General features: G+C 43.7%; 1 protein-coding gene across 1 annotated transcript in view; it reads left to right on the top strand.

Moving 5' to 3' along the window:
* The first annotated feature begins 2,075 nt into the window (after window positions 1-2,075).
* The window catches only part of ARIH1 (ariadne RBR E3 ubiquitin protein ligase 1), a 112,142-nt gene continuing 98,056 nt past the window's right edge, over window positions 2,076-16,161 (top strand). Inside the window, exon 1 of the mRNA NM_001244645.2 lies at window positions 2,076-2,808. Within this exon, the coding sequence (NP_001231574.1) occupies window positions 2,434-2,808 (375 nt within the window). The 5' untranslated portion in view covers window positions 2,076-2,433. The remainder of the gene's footprint in view (window positions 2,809-16,161) is intronic.

The raw sequence follows: 16,161 nt of genomic DNA on the forward strand, positions 1-16,161 counted from the left end.
AAAAGAAGAAGAAATTTAGTAATAGAATACAGATGGCTATGCACATTTCTCTAATAGTGGTCAGCTGCTCCATTATCAAAGTGGAGACTATGGATGGTAGGGTTCATTCAAGATAGGGGTACAATGAAAAGAAAGGTGAGGCAAAGGAGTTTAGGGTACTGACGAGTGTTACTGAATTTTTCTGTAGGTAATATCACAATGGAGACGGGGTGGACAGAAGTGTTCCTTGTGTCCATGGCTTGCCTTAGTTGTGGCAGCAATCTAGAATTGCTAAATAGAAACACTGAATCAAAGAACCTAGACCTGGCTGGGCGCTGTGGCTTATGCCTGTTATCACAGCACTTCGGGAGGCCGAGGCAGGTGGATCACCTGAAGTCAGGAATTCGAGACCAGTCTGGCCAATATGGTGAAACCCCATCTCTACTTAAAATACAAAAATTAGCCTGGGGTGGTGGCATGCGCCTGTAGTCCCAGCTACTCAGGAGGCTGAGACAGGAGAATCGCTTGAACCTGGGAGGCAGAGGTTGCAGTGAGCTGAGATCACCACTGTACTCCAACCTGGGCAACAGAGCGAGACTCCGTCTCAAGAAAAAAACAAACAACAACAACAACAACAACAAAAACCTAGACTACCAGTATTGAGGTTAAATGCTTTACTTTGTAAATCCTGAGGTTAAGAAAAATAATTATCGGTATTTTAAAACTTACAAAATGGACAAATTGGAAGAGGCTTTTTAACATTATAATGGAATTTTTCACTTTTCAAAATCAATTTCCAAAGGGAACCTATAGGTTGAACAGTAAGATTTATCAACAAATCAGGGATTCTGATTTTAAAAGGTTTTCAATCTGGCCAATTCTTCAGATTATCTCAAGAGGGAGCCTTCTTATGCCTCTTCTTCCTTCATAACACTTCTCTGGCTCGCATGTCCTGTTTACAAAGATTTAAGCCCACTCTTAGGCATAAAATGCTCTTAACTGACATGACCCCTGACTAACTTGCCTAATATTTTGCCATGTACCCTCCATGCACTTTAAGCTCCCCAAACTATTACTTACTTGACACCTTCTGCGCTTTTGCTTGTTCTCTGCGGCTAGACCATCTTCCCTACCTTCTCTGTTGAACTCCTAGCCATTCATCAACACTCAGCTCACATAGCACACTTTCAGATGAGATTCAAGCATTATCTCTCTGGCTACATTTGGCCCTTGTAGATATTTCTATTATTGCCTGTATTTTGTTGAAGCATTCATGTCTTTTATGTACTACATAGTACATAATATATCTACATTACAAAGCATTTTTATGATTCATGTTTTGGGGCATCCAGCGGTTAAAATAGGGCAAGGGTTATGTGGTCTTGGCCAGGTCCCTTTTCCTTTCTGAGCTTCAGGTTCCTCAGGTATAAAATGGGTACTATGGCTCCGTGAAGATGAGACAGAATATATGTAAAGCCCTTACACAGTGCTCAATTCATGAAAATCATCGCTGTTTACATTGTTTAGGGCCCTCAAGAGGCGCTCTTGTTAGCGGGGTGGAGGAAATGCCTCTTTAAAATGACGTCATTATAGGAGACTTAAAAACCACTGCACGTCTGTACAAGTGGACAGAATCACACAGCTACCTAAAGTGGGTTCACCTGTCATACAGTTTAGAGGTTCCACTTACAACAGGTTTCCATCAGTAGCCAAAGCAACAGAAATTTTAGCTTAACGGCTGAGGGCTTCCGGGATTACCGCAGGGCGGGCGGGAAGCGCCTTTCCGCTCCGGAGGGAAGGCCGCGTCCCCAAGGGACTGCCTGAGTGGGCTGGATCCCTATGGCCTGCGGCAGACACCACCACGTAGGCGGTCCAGGGGTCCCTCTCTCGGTGACTGGTGACCAGGAGGCCGCAATCTCTTCACGTAAAAAGTCTACGGGTTTCCGCTCGGCCCTCACAGCGGCAGCGGATCGAACCAGGAAAGCAATTCCCGCTCGGCTCCCCTCGGGTCCCAGGCCCAGGAAGACCGGGCGTGGGGTCTCCCCGGGCTCCACGCAGGGGCGGTGGGGCGGGGCGCAGTGACGCAAAGAGGAGTGACGCGACGACGCAGCGCGACGCGGTGACGCACGCCCCTTTGTTGGCTCAGTAGCGATAGCAGCGGCCGTGGAGGTGGCGCTGGGGACTGTTTTCTCTCGGAGGCCGGAGCGGAGCCGCGCCTGACTGAGGCGGGCAGCAAGCGGCCCCCTCGCTCCCTCCCTCCCTCCTCCGCGCCCTCCCCGCCGCCACCAGCCGTCAAACGCCAACCGCCGCTCTTGGGGAGGAGCCGCGGCCCGCGGGGCCGGAGCCAGGCCTGCGTCCGGACATCAGCCGGAGCCGGAGCGAGAGCCGGGGCCTCGGCGTCCCCGCCCTCTCCCCGCCTCGGCCAGCGTCCGCCGGGCCCCCGCGCGTCGCGCCATGGACTCGGACGAGGGCTACAACTACGAGTTCGACGAGGACGAGGAGTGCAGTGAGGAGGACAGCGGCGCCGAGGAGGAGGAGGACGAAGACGACGACGAGCCGGACGATGATACCCTGGATCTGGGCGAGGTGGAGCTGGTGGAGCCCGGGCTGGGCGTCGGCGGGGAGCGGGACGGACTGCTGTGCGGGGAGACGGGCGGTGGCGGCGGCAGCGCTCTGGGGCCCGGCGGTGGCGGCGGCGGCGGCGGCGGCGGTGGTGGTGGCGGGCCGGGGCATGAGCAGGAGGAGGATTACCGCTACGAGGTGCTCACGGCCGAGCAGATTCTACAACACATGGTGGAATGTATCCGGGAGGTCAACGAGGTCATCCAGGTGAGGGTGGCCGCCGCGCCAGCTGGACCGGGCCCGACGGGGGAGCGGATTCAGGCGGCACGCGCGGTCCCGAGGGACAGGCCTGGGCCTGGTGCGCAGCCTAGCCCGGTGCCTCCCGGCCTTGTCTTCTCCGCTGCCTCTGCTGGGGATAGAGGGTGTCGAAAGCAGAGGTTCGCCGATTAGCCGGGTGTGGGGAGGTGCGCTGGGGGCGGTGCTTCCCAAGTCCTGCTATGGCGGAGGCCTTCGGCCGCCTAAGCCTTCTCTTGCGGGCAATTTCTGCCAGTCCCTGGGCCCGGTGTCCTTTCTCTGGCCGGGCGATCGCCTACTGGGGCGGGGCGGAGGAGGTGGGGTGGAGAAGAGGAGTCAGGAAGAATTGGGCCCCGACGGGACTTACCCCGGCCGTAGCCTCATTTGAGCACTTTTGGAAGGGATTAGAGTAGGCCTAAGAGCAGCTTGGTGTACAGTTGCCCCAAGTGGGCACCAGTTAATAAAGAAATGGATCTTGGCAGTCTCAAGTGCCTACTTAAAGGTGGGGGAAGGGAAGTATTTCTCGGAAGAGGTGCTGATGGGCCTTCTTTTCAGATGGTGAGGCTTCTGCTTACATCTTTTTTATGTCTTTGCTGTTTGGGACCTAATTGCTACTTTTTCTAGTCGTAGCAGATGACTTGCTTGAAGCTGTTGGAATAGTTACTGCATATTGCATACCCTTCCTTGTAGCTAAAACAACAACAAAACGCAGTGTTGTCTAATATCGGACAAGACTCTATTGTGAGTTAGAAAGCAGAGGTTTTCTGCTTGTGAACTCCGTTCTCTGATATTTTCTATTTTGTGGTAAGTTAGGCTTGGTGTAAGTTGATAACCACATCTCATTTAACCATGTGCGTCAGATTTTGCATTTTTGAGCTTTAGAAACTCAAAAGTTTTCATTTGGGGAAAAAAAACCCTCAGTTCTCCTGAGGAGTCAGGGATATGGCTGAAGAATAAAAATGAAGCTTGATTCAGTGCAAGTTTTAGAAAACCTGGAAGGAAACATATATGAGCAGCAAGTTACTATTGCCTCTTTTATCAGTCATTATTTCTTTTTTGTTTAACTTAAATTGGTTGGCTAAATATTCATTGACAAATTAGAAGTATGTCACTGTCAACTCGTTGACTTTCTATTATTAACTGATTTTTATAGTATTATAAGTAACAGTTTTAAAAATTGAAGCATCTATTCAGGCACTGTTTCAATACAGTGTTTTGCATAATAGAAAAATCTCTGATATCTAGTGCCATTACTAAATAGTGGAAATCTTAATTTTTAATATAGAGAACACAGTCTAAGAAGGAAGTTGAGGATTGTAGAAGATAATTTTTTGTTTGTTTGTTTGAGACGGAGTCTTGCTTTGTCCCCCAAGCTGGAGTGCAATGGTGCAATCTCGATTCACTGCAACCTCCGCCTGCCGGGTTCATGCAATTCTCCTGCCTCGGCCTCCCAAGTAGCTGGTAATACAGGCGCGCGCCACCATGCTCAGCTAATTTTTTGTATTTTTAGTAGAGACGGGTTTCACCATGCTGGCCAGGCTGGTTTCGAACTCCTGACCTTGTGATCCGCCTGCCTCGGCCTCCCAAAGCGCTGGATTACAGGCGTCAGCCACTGTGCCCGGCCTGTAGAAGATGCACATGTAAGAAAAATCTGATTAGGTAAGAAAAAATAAAAAGACAAAACAAGCCTGCCACCCAGAGACGTACAACAAAATGCGAACTGTAGTTATTTTTCTAGACCTTTGGATAGCCATTAATATGGTTCCACGTTAATAACAGTGGAACCATACTGTATGTTCTGTTTGTGTTTTCAGTGGAAAAACATTACAGAAATACTCTGAACAACCTTCTGTCAAGTAAGTTTTTCGAGAACTTATATGATTATAGATCTGAACTAATTTATTTAATCAATCTGTTATTTGCCTTCCTTTTTACTTTCTAGTTTCTGGCTTTTATAAACATTGAAAATATCCTCATAGGTCAGTCTTTGAGTGTCCTTATTTTCTTGGGATAAAGTGAATTGCTGAGTCAAAAGAATTTGCTCATTTTCAATGCATTTGATACATACTACCACATTGCTTTCAGAAAAGTTATGCTAGTTTTCCCAACCAGTGTTTGATGGGCAAAAAAAACCTGGTGAGATTGAACTTATGTTTATTGGGCTTGGTATTTCTTTTTTAAATTGCCCCTCGCTTTTTGCTCATTTTATTCTCTTTTGCCCATTGCCCCTCTTTGGGATATTTATCTCTTACTGGTTTGTAAGACTTTCTATTAATAGAGGTTGGAAATAGCAGTTATCTAGGTTTTAAATGTTGGTTTGATAAACACTGAATTTTACTTAGTTTGCATTAGAGAGCTTACTGTTAACTCTTAAACATTTAAATTCCCTGTTCTCAGTTCTAATTTTCAGTGTGAAATCAGGTAAGATACATTTGCAGGTGAAAAAGTTTGAAATGTAAAAAGATAACCAAATTAATTTAATATTTCCTTGGGAATTTGATTACTTTTTCTGGGAGAGGAGTTCTGGGCAACAACATAAATACTGTTATTTGTGGATATTTGCAGGTTAGATTTGGTCTTTAAATAAGTCAACATTATTTTCTTTCAGAAAACTCGGTTTTCTGGCTTTCTATAATTTTCCAATTAACATTTAAGTAAAAGACCAAATTAAACAATTAAACTTTATTTAATTTGGTCTTTTGTTTAAATGCTTTGTGGCTACCTAGCTTACCTTTTCAGCTTTTAAGGAAAAAAAAAAATCAGAGTTTTTTATTTTGTTTTGTTTGGAGACAGCCTCACTCTGTCACCCAGGCTGTAGTGCAGTCGCATGATCTCAGCTTACTGCAACCTCTCCCTCCCAGGTTCAAGAGATTCCCCTTCCCTCAGCTTCCCCCCCCACCCCAGTATCTGGGATTACAGGCACCTGCCACCAGGCCCAGCTAATTCTTGTGTTACAGGGTTTCACCATGTTCATCATGCTGGTACTGAACTCCTGGCCTCAAGTGATCTGCCCTTCTCGGCCTCCCAAAGTGCTGGGATTACAGGTGTGAGCCACCATGCCTGGCCAGGGTGTTTTTTGTTTTTTGTTTATTTTGAGACAGAGTTTCACTCTGCTGCCCAGGTTGGAGTGCGGTGGCGTGATCTCAGCTCACTGCAACCTCCGCCTCTTGGGTTCAAGCAATTCTCCTGCCTGAGCCTCCCGAGTAGCTGGGATTACAGGTGTGCACCACCACACCCAGCTACTTTTTGTATTTTTTAGTAGAGAGGGGGTTTCACCATGTTGGCCAGGCTGGTCTTGAACTCCTGAACCCAGGTGATCCACACAGCTCGGCCTCCCAAAGTGCTGGGATTACAGTCGTGAGCCACCGCGCCCAGCCTAAAAAGTAGTTTTCTAATGTAACTATATGAGTAGCTAGGTAATTTATTAAAAGAACCCTGTTCAATTCTGCAGTTGGGAGTATTTAAACTTGCCATTTTGTTTTTCCATAACAGTGTTCAGCAAATGTTGATTGTGCTCTCTAAGTATGCCAGGCATTATGTTAAGCAGAGGATATGCTTCTTGCCTAAGGAGCATATAGGGATAGGGAATATGGAGGTCCTTGGACTCCACTTCCAGAGATTCTTACTCATTAATGAAGTCTGAGGTGAAACCTGAGCATCTCTGTATTTTAGCCTTCTAGTGATAACTAAACCACTGGAATAGTGATAGTTAATCCACTGTCACGATTTTGACTCAGGCAGGGTGAGTAGTGTGAGAAGAGCAGGCAGCTCTTAGGGGCACAGATTGGGTATACCTAATCAAAAAATCAGAAATGCTCTGAAATCACTTTGTGTTGTTGCCCAGACTGAAGTGCAATGGCAAGATCATAGCTCACTGCAACCTCAACTTCCTGAGCTAAAGTGATTCTCCCGCCTCAGCCTCCTGAGTAGCTAGGACTATAGGTGTGTGGCACCACTCCTAGCTAATTTTTTTTCTTTTTTGTAGAGACACAGGGTCTTGCTCTGTTGCCCAGGCCAGTCTCAAACTCCTGGCCTCAAGCGCTCCTTGAACCTCAGCCTCTCAAAATGGTAGGCCTGGAAATCCAAAACTTTTTGAGCACTGTTGTGATGCTCAAAGGAAATGCTCACTGCAGCATTTTGGATTTCGGATTTTCAGATTAGGGATGTTGATTGTAAGTATAATTAAATATTCCAAATCTGAAAAACTTCTGGTCTCAAGTATTTTGGATAAGGAATACTCAACCTGTACCATATTTAGAGTGTGTGCCGAGAGGAATATGGACCTGGGACTGTTGAATGTGAGTGGTCAGAGGAGGTATAAAAAACAGTGGATAGGTATCTTGCTTTTATAAGATCTGTTATGCTAAATAACTTTTTTTTTTTGGAGACGGAGTCTTGCTCTGTTGCCAGGCTGGAGAGCAGTGGTGGTGCGATCTTGGCTCAGTGCAACCTCTGCCTCCTGGGTTCAAGCGATTCTCCTGCCTCAGCCTCCTGAGAAGCTGGGACTACAGGTGCGCGCCACCACACCCAACTAATTTTTGTATTTTTAGTAGAGACTGGGTTTCACCCATGTTGGCCAGATGGTCTCAACCTCTTGACCTCGTGATCCGCCTGCCTTGGCCTCCCAAAGTGCTGGGATTACAGGCGTGAGCCACCGTGCCCAGCCAAATAACTCATTTTAAAGAAAAAAATATCTAAGCCTTACTGAAGAAATTTTCTGTTGGCTGTTGGTTCGAAAGCTGTATTTCACTTATTTAATTAAGAGATTTAATTAAAGAACCTCAAGTTGAGGTTGCAAGCCTAAACTAAGGAAGACAGTGTACTATTCTTTTTTTGTTTGTTTGTTTGAGACGGAGTCTTGCTTTGTTGCCCAGGCTGGAGTGCGGTGGTGCGATCTCGGCTCACCGCAAGCTCCGCCTCCTGGGTTCACGCCATTCTTCTGCCTCAGCCTCCCGAGTAGCTGGGACTACAGGCAGCCGCTACCATGCCTGGCTAATTTTTTTGTATTTTTTAGTAGAGATGGGGTTTCACCATGTTAGCCAGGATGGTCTGGATCTCCTGACCTCGTGATCCGCCCACCTCGGCCTGCCAAAGTGCTGGGATTACAGGCATGAGCCACTGTGCCCGGTCAACAGTGTACTATTCTAGCATATTGTTTACTGATTGGGGAGTCAGTTATAGCCCTGGTTTTTACTCTGTCTAGTTAATATCTCAGAACCTCCAAATTTTTTTTTTTTTTTTGATACAAGTCTCGCTGTGTCACCCAGGCTGGAGTGCAGTGGCCCGATCTTGGCTCACTGCAACCTCCACTTCCAGGGTTCAAGTGATTCTCCTGCTTCAGCCTCTCAAGTAACTGGGATTACAGGCACGTGCCACCACACCCAGCTATTTTTTGTATTTTGTTAGAGATGAGGTTTCACCATGTTGGCCAGGCTGGTCTCGAACTCCTGACCTCAAATGATCGACCTACCTTGGCCTCCCAGAGTGTTGGGATTATAGGCATGAGCCACGGTGCCCAGCCAAACTTTTTGTTGTTGTTGTTGAGATGGCGTTTCTCTCTTGTTGCCCAGACTAGAGTGCAATGACGTGATCTCAGCTCACTGCAACCTCTGCCTCCCAGGTTCAAGCGATTCTCCTGCCTCAGCCTCCTGAGTAGCTAGGATTACAGGCATATGCCACCACGCCTGGCTAATTTTGTATTTTTAGTAGAGATGGGGGTTTCTCCATGTTGGTCAGGCTGGTCTCAAACTCCCAACCTCAGGTGATCTGCCCGCCTCGGCCTCCCAAAGTGCTGGGATCACAGTGAGCCACCTTGCCCGGCCTTGTTTTGTTTTTAATCTGGGACTGAAAATGAGGGAGTTGAAATACTAGGTTGGTCCTTTTTTACATTAAGTGTTTTATTCGTTTAACATCATTTTAAAAACCTCAGTTAATTGGAGATGTTCATTTTTTCCAAGAAATTGAATTCAGGTGTGCATATCATGGTTATGTTCATTAATTGGGAGAGGAGGAAGAGGGTGTACAAGCCTGTGCATGATGTGTGCAGGCACTCGTGTTTTGAAGTTATTAAAGTGTTTGATATAGTTTAGATTTATTTCTTTTGGACTTTTATATTTTCCCAGCTGATCTCCTTGAGCTGTAAGTTTAAATTACACTGACTTGTTGAATTGCTATGGCAGTAGTCCTATGAATCAAACTCTGGGGATGGGGTCTGGCTGTCTGTTTTAACAAGCCTTCTAGGTGATGGTGATGCAAGCTGAAGTTTGAGAACTGCTGATGTAGTTGAAATTTAATAGCAGTGTTTCTCTATGTGTTACGTGTAGTGATAGATTACTACAGAGGTGGGTTAATGAGGGAAGATAAATTGTTTAAGAAACTAATAATAGGGGACCAGTCACGGTGGCTCACGCCTGTAATCCCAGCACTTTGGGGACTGTGCCAGGCAGATCACTTGAGGTCAGGAGTTTGAGACCAGCCTGGCCAGTATGGTGAAACACTAGCTGGGCGTGGTGGCCTGTGCCTGTAATCCCAGCTACTTGGGAGACTTGAGGCAGGAGAATTGCTTGAACCTGGGAATTGGAGGTTGCAGTGAGCTGAGATTGTGTCACTGCACTCCAGCCTGGGTGACAGAGGGAGACTCTACTTCAAAAAAAAAAAAAAAAAAAAAGATAATAATGGGGAAAATTTCCAGAACCTAGGCAACGTTTACTAGGCTAATCATAGGGTTGGAAGATGTTTGTCATCGTAGATGCTATCCTTCATGCTATGCTATCCTTCAGCTAAGGTGGTCTTTACTCAGTATTTTCTTTTCTTTTCTTTTCTTTTTTGGAGACAGAGTCTTTTCTCTCTCGCCCAGGCTGGGGTGCAGTGGCGCCATCTCGGCTCACTGCAACCTCCGCCTGCTGGGTTCAAGCGATTCTCCTCCTTCAGCCTCCCGAGTAGCTGGGATTACAGGCGCCCACCACTACGCCCGGCTAATTTTGTATTTTTGGTAGAGACGGGGTTTCACCATGTTGGCCAGGCTGATCTCGAACTCCTGACCTCAGGTGATCCACCCGACTCGGCCTCCCAAAGTGCTGGGATTACAGGCATGAGCCACTGCGCCCGGCCAGTATTTTCAAATAGACAAACTAAACTGGTGACATCTGACATTCTGGATTGGAGTTCTTGATTTCCCTTCCAGTCCTAGATTTTTTTAATATAGAATGTTTAGTTTTCTAATTTATTAGTATGCTGGAAGAGATATAAAGTCCTGGATAGATATAAAGTCCTGTTTAAAGGAATATGAGAAGACTTATTCTTAAGGAGCTGAGAATCTCTTAGAGTTAAAGCTGTTAGGTTAGTGAGTAATTTAAATAAATGGATAGTAATAGATACTCATGGAAGAGACCTCTGTAGTTGTTGTCTAAGATGGCTAGGATTTGGGTGGATAAAAAAGAGGAAGTCATTCTAAGGAACTGAATGAGGTGAGAATGAGGAGAGTTTTTGGGTAATGGTGAAATCAGCTAAAGTAGAATGGAGTTTATAAATGCTGGATAATAATGTAGAACCTGGGAGATTAAATACTGTGATGAAAGGTAAGCAGAAGTCATCACATTAGATTCTTTTGGGGTTGACCTGTGGTAACTATATAGATTGGTTATCTTTTGCCTTATGTTACCCCAAAACTTAGTGGCTTAAAAAAACAAGGATCTGTTATATCATAGTTTCTGTGAGTCACAATTCTGGATGCAGCTTACCTGGGGCCCTCTGGCTTATGGTCTCTTACAAGGCTGCAACCAAGGTGACAGCTCGGTAGCAGTTCTCTCTTTTTTTTTTTTTAAAAGACAGAGGCTTGCTGTGGTGCCCAGGCTGGAGTGCAATGGCATAATCTCGGCTCATTGCAACTCTCACCTCTTGAGTCCAAGTGATCCTCTTACCTCAGCCTCCTGAGTAGTTGGGACTATAGATGTGCACCACCACACCCCAGCTTATTTTTTTGTTTTTGTGGGTTTTTTGGTAGAGACCAGTATTTTTTTGTTTTGCCATGTTGCCTAGGCTGCTCTTGAACACCTTAATTCAAGGGATCTGCCCGCCTTAGCCTCCTAAAGTGCTGGGATTACAGGCATGAGCCACCGTGTCTGGCCTGGGTAGCAGTCCTCAAGGCTTGACTGGGGAAGCTTCCCCTTCCGAGCTCACTCATTTGGCTGTGACCAGGCCAGATTTTCACTGGCTGGTTGTTGCCCAGAGATATCAGTTCCTTGCCATGTGGGACCGTAGCTTGTTTCCTCCAGAGTGAGGGATCTTAGAGAAAAGGCCCATACGATGGAAGCCACAAAGTTTTTATAACTTAATTTCAGAAGTAACGTCGCATCACTTTGCAATATTCTATTTGTTATAAGTGAATAACCAAATCCAGCCCATACTCAATCGGAGGGGATTATACAAAGATGTGAAGACCAGGAGGCGGGGGTCTTTGGGGGCTATCTTAGAAGCCGGCTGTTTGTCTCTCTCTCTCTCTGTTAAGAGGTAAATTACAGCTATTGTATAATGCCTTTCTATCCAATCTTTTTGTATGCTATTGGGAGAACATAGTGTTTTGGATTTTTTATTTTGGATTAACCATAAATTAATTACTTTTGGCTTTGCAAAACATTATACCTGTAAATGATAAACATTCCTAATAACCTTTCAGTGGCTTAAGTTTAAAATAGCTTGTAGTCTCAGAATTGGTAGGAATTTGAGATTCTCCAGTTTACTGATTTTTTTTTTTAAACTCTAGCTACGTAATGGAATCACCTGGGGATTTTTTTCATTACTGTTTTTAAAATAGAAAATTGTAGATTCACAGCCGGGCATGGTGGCTCACGCCTGTAATCCCAGCACTTTGGGAGGCCGAGGCAGGCGGATTACCTGAAGTCAGGAGTTCGAGACCAGCCTGGCCAAATGGCGAAACCCTGTCTCTACTAAAAAAATACAAAAATTAGCTGGGCATGGTAGTGGGCGCCTGTAATCCCAGCTACTCGGGAGGCTGAGGCAGGAGAATCACTTGAACCCAGGAGACAGAGGTTGCAGTGAGCCAAGATTATGCCATTGCACTCCAGCCTGGGCAACAAGAGTGAAACTCCATCAAAAAAAAAAAGAAAAGAAAGAAAAGAAAATTGTAGATTCACATGCAGTTACAAGAAATAATGCAAAAATCCCACATATTCTTTTTTCCAAAAAATTTTATTTCCCTAGGTTATTGGGGAAGAGGTGGTATTTGGTTACATAAGTAAATTTTTTAGTGGTGATTTGTGAGATTTTGGTGCACCCATCATCTGAGCAATATACACTGAACCCAGTTTGTAGTGTTTTATCTCTCACCCCCTTCTCACCTTTTTCCCCCGAGTCCCCAGAATTCATTATATCAATCTTAGGCTTTTGCATGCTGATAGCTTAGCTCCCACTTATGAGTGAGAACATATAATGTTTGGTTTTCTGTTCTTGATTTACTTCTCTTAGAATAATAAGTCTCCAGTCCCATCCAGGTTGATGCAAATGCCATTAACTCATTCCCTTTTATGGCTGAGTAGTATTCCATCATATATATATATGTGTGTGTGTATATATATGTGTGTGTGTATACATATATATACGTATATGTATGTGTGTGTATACATATATACGTATATGTATGTGTGTGTATATATGTATATATATGTGTGCATACATATATATGTGTGTGTATATATACATATATATACACACACACACACCACAGTTTCTTTATCCACTTGTTGATTGATGGGCATTTGGGCTTGTTCCCCATTTTTGCAGTTGCGAATTGTACTGCTATAAATGGCGTGTGCAAGCATCTTTTTCGTATAATGACTTTTCCTCTGGGTGGATACCCAGTAGTGTGATTGCTGAATCAAATAGTAGTTCTACTTTTAGTTCTTTAAGGAATCTCCACACTGTTTTCTATAGTGGTTGTACTAGTTTACATTCCCACCAGCAGCGTAGAAGTGTTCCCTTTTCACCGCATCCATGACAACATCTATTATTTTTTAATTTTTTGATTATAGCCATTCTTGGCGGGACTAAAGTTGTATTGCATTGAATCCCACATACTCTTTACCGATTTTTTCTACAGTGGTAACATCTTATAAAAACAGTATCTTGCAAAACATCTTGCACAGTATCACAATGAGGGTAATGACGTTGATGTGATCTTACTCAGATTTTCTTACCTGGGGATTTTAAAAAATACAGGCACGCAGGCCCTACCCCATACCAAGTAAGTGGGTCTCTGGGGGGTTTGGACCAGGCATTGCCGTTAAACAAGAATCTTTCCTGGATTATTTTAATGCACATCCAGGATCGAGAGCTCCTGCTTTTGTAAGAAATCTTTCTAAAACACTGCCGTCTCTGCTTAACTACAAATAAATAACAGTGGGCTATTTTTGTGATGCATCTCAATCCAGTGTTTGCCTATTGATTTTTTTTTTTTAATGGAAAGAAAATCTACTTCCATATTAGCTTTCACTCATTGTTCTTAGTACCTGTAGCACCCTGAATGGTTTTGTTTTTTATATAACTATCATTTTGGAATCCTGAAGGAAAAATTTTTCTTCCTGAGGTTAATCAACCCCCCTTTCCTCAGTCATTCCTGCCTTCTAGGTAATTGCTGTCTTTCTTATAATAGGCATAGTATCATAGGCCATAACTTTGCTAAATTATTGACTGTATATACACAACTCATCGTTTGATCTTGACACTATATTACTATGTAACTTTGTATAAATAGCTTAATTATTTTCATTAAATGATGGGATAAATAGAAGAATGAGAATTTATTTAGGTTGACATTATTGGATGAGATAGTAATCAGGCTGCTTCTAACCTGGAGTGACTGGATCCTTTGGGGCCCATGGAGATAGTAGTGGTGGTCCTTGCATTATTTTCAGTGTTTTAAAAAGCCTCATGTATATTTTTTAAAAAAGCTGTCAAGCCACTTTTATAAAGTAAGTAGATTTCTATAATCACTTATGATTTAAGTTTCTTCCTAAATTTTTAATTTTTTTTCCCCTAAATTGTCATTCACCTAGTGATAGGAGGTCATCTGGCTTGACCATACAATGGTTTCCCCTTATCTACAGTTTCAATTTCCAAGGTTTCAGTTACCTGAGGTGTGCAGCAGTCTGAAAATATTAAATAGAAAATTTCAGAAAAAAACAATTTGTAAGTTTTAAATTGTACACCATTCTGAGTAGTGTGATGAAATCTCTCACCATCCCACCCAGGACGTGAATCATCCCTTTATCCAGTATATAGCAGTATATAGAATACCTACCTGCTACTGGCCTCGGCTGGTGACTTCACTGTTACCAGATTGAAAAAACATAGCACGTATAAGTTCGGTATTACCTACACTTTCAAGCTTCCACTGAGGGTCTTGGGACATGTTCCCTGAGGATGAAGGGGACTGCTGTAATGTCTCATTTGATACAGCTTGGGGTATAGTTGATACCCAGTTAGTGTTTAAGTGATGGATAGTATGCTATCTCAGAAGGTGGCTTAAAAAATTCTTAATGCTCTAACATCTGCTCTGGCAAATCAGCTTTCCAGAGCCCTACTTTTTTTTTTTTCATTTTTAAAAATGACTTTTTTTTTTTTTTTTTTTTTTTGAGACAGAGTCTCTGTGGCCCAGGCTGGAGTGCAGTGGCATGATCTTGGCTCACTGCAACCTCTGCCTCCTGGGTTCAAGTGATTATCGTGCCTCAGCCTCCCAATTAGCTGAGATTACAGGCATGCATCACCACACCTGGCTAATTTTTGTATTTTTTGGTAGAGACAGGGTTTCACCATGTTGGCCAGGCTGGTCTCGAACTCCTGTCTTCAGGTGATCCGCCCTCCTCAGCCTCCCAAAGTGCTGAGATTACAGGCATGAACCACTGTGCCCAGCCTGACAATTTTGGTTTTAAGGCCAAAAGTTTGAAGATTTAAATGAAAAATGCCAAATATTCAGGAATTTTCTCCTATTATTATTTTTTGTATGTAAATATTGTTCTGTAGTATTGTTCTTTCCTTTTTTGCTCTGTTCCATTTAAAAGTGTCAGAAGTGCCCTGACAATACATTTTGGCAAAAAACAGAGCAGGTAATGAAGTATTAGGTAACATTTTCTTGTTACTGAGACATTTGCTTAGACAATGCTAAGAATAGCTATCATCCTAGACACTTCTCCCCAGGCTTGCTTTGCCATTGCCTTTGAAACTGTCATACTTATAACTCAGATATTAACTGGCTCTAATTACCTGGTAATATGTCCTCTCTCTTAATCACAATTGTACAGTGTTTTTAGGGATAAAGTGTAAACTAGAAACCGAGAAGTATTACCTGATTCTTAGCAAGTATTTATAAGTGAAAGCCTCTAATGTGGACATTTATCTTGGAATTTGTGACATTTGGACAGATATTTATCTGAAACTTACTTGAAACTCAAATTTAATACCTTCTCTCTTTGAGGCTTTTCCCCCTTTTATTGGCTTATCTGAGAACCATTCTTGGGATTTGAGTCATCCTTTTTTTTTTCCTTCATTTTCCACATCCAGTTATCCCTGATCAAGTTACCTCTGAAATTTGTTTCATGTTGTTGGTATCCTTTTTACTAACTAATCCTAGTTTAGGACCTTTTTATTTTGCCTCCTTGTCTCTGGGCTTCCAGTGTATCATTCTGTTACCAAACACAAATTTAATAGTCATCCTCCTGCTAAAAAGAGACTTTCTGTCAAAAGTCTATCCCAGACTCCTTACTATGGCATTCATGGCTTCCCCATCTTAACATAGCTAATTTTTTTCAATCTCATCTGCAGTTGTTCCTCATCCCTTATCACCCCCAGTTGCACTGTTTGTAATTCTTTACTGTGTAACACATATTTGTGTTTTCATGCTTTTGTTCATACTTGTCCCTCTTCTTTTGATACCTTTTCTTTTCTTTCTGTCTCTCTTTTTTCTTGAGACAGGGTTTTTGCTCTATCGCTCAGGCTGGAGTGCAGTGGCACGATCACGGCTCACTACAGCCTTGAACTCCTGGGCTCACGATCCTCCCACCTCAGCCTCCTGAGTAGCTGGGACTACAGTTGCATGCCACTACACCTGGCTAATTTTTTGTATTATTATTTTTATTTATTTATTTTTTGTTTGTTTGTTTTGTTTTTGGTAGAGACAATTTTTTGCCATGTTGCCTAGACTGGTCTCAACCTCCTGGACTCAAACGATCTTCCCACCTCAGCCTCCCAAAGTGTTGGGATTACAGGCATGAGCCACCGTGCCCAGCTCTCTTTCTCTTCTTAACTGCCTGATAT

The sequence above is a fragment of the Pan troglodytes genome, chromosome 16, assembly GCF_028858775.2.
Source record: "Pan troglodytes isolate AG18354 chromosome 16, NHGRI_mPanTro3-v2.0_pri, whole genome shotgun sequence".
NCBI lineage: Eukaryota > Metazoa > Chordata > Mammalia > Primates > Hominidae > Pan > Pan troglodytes.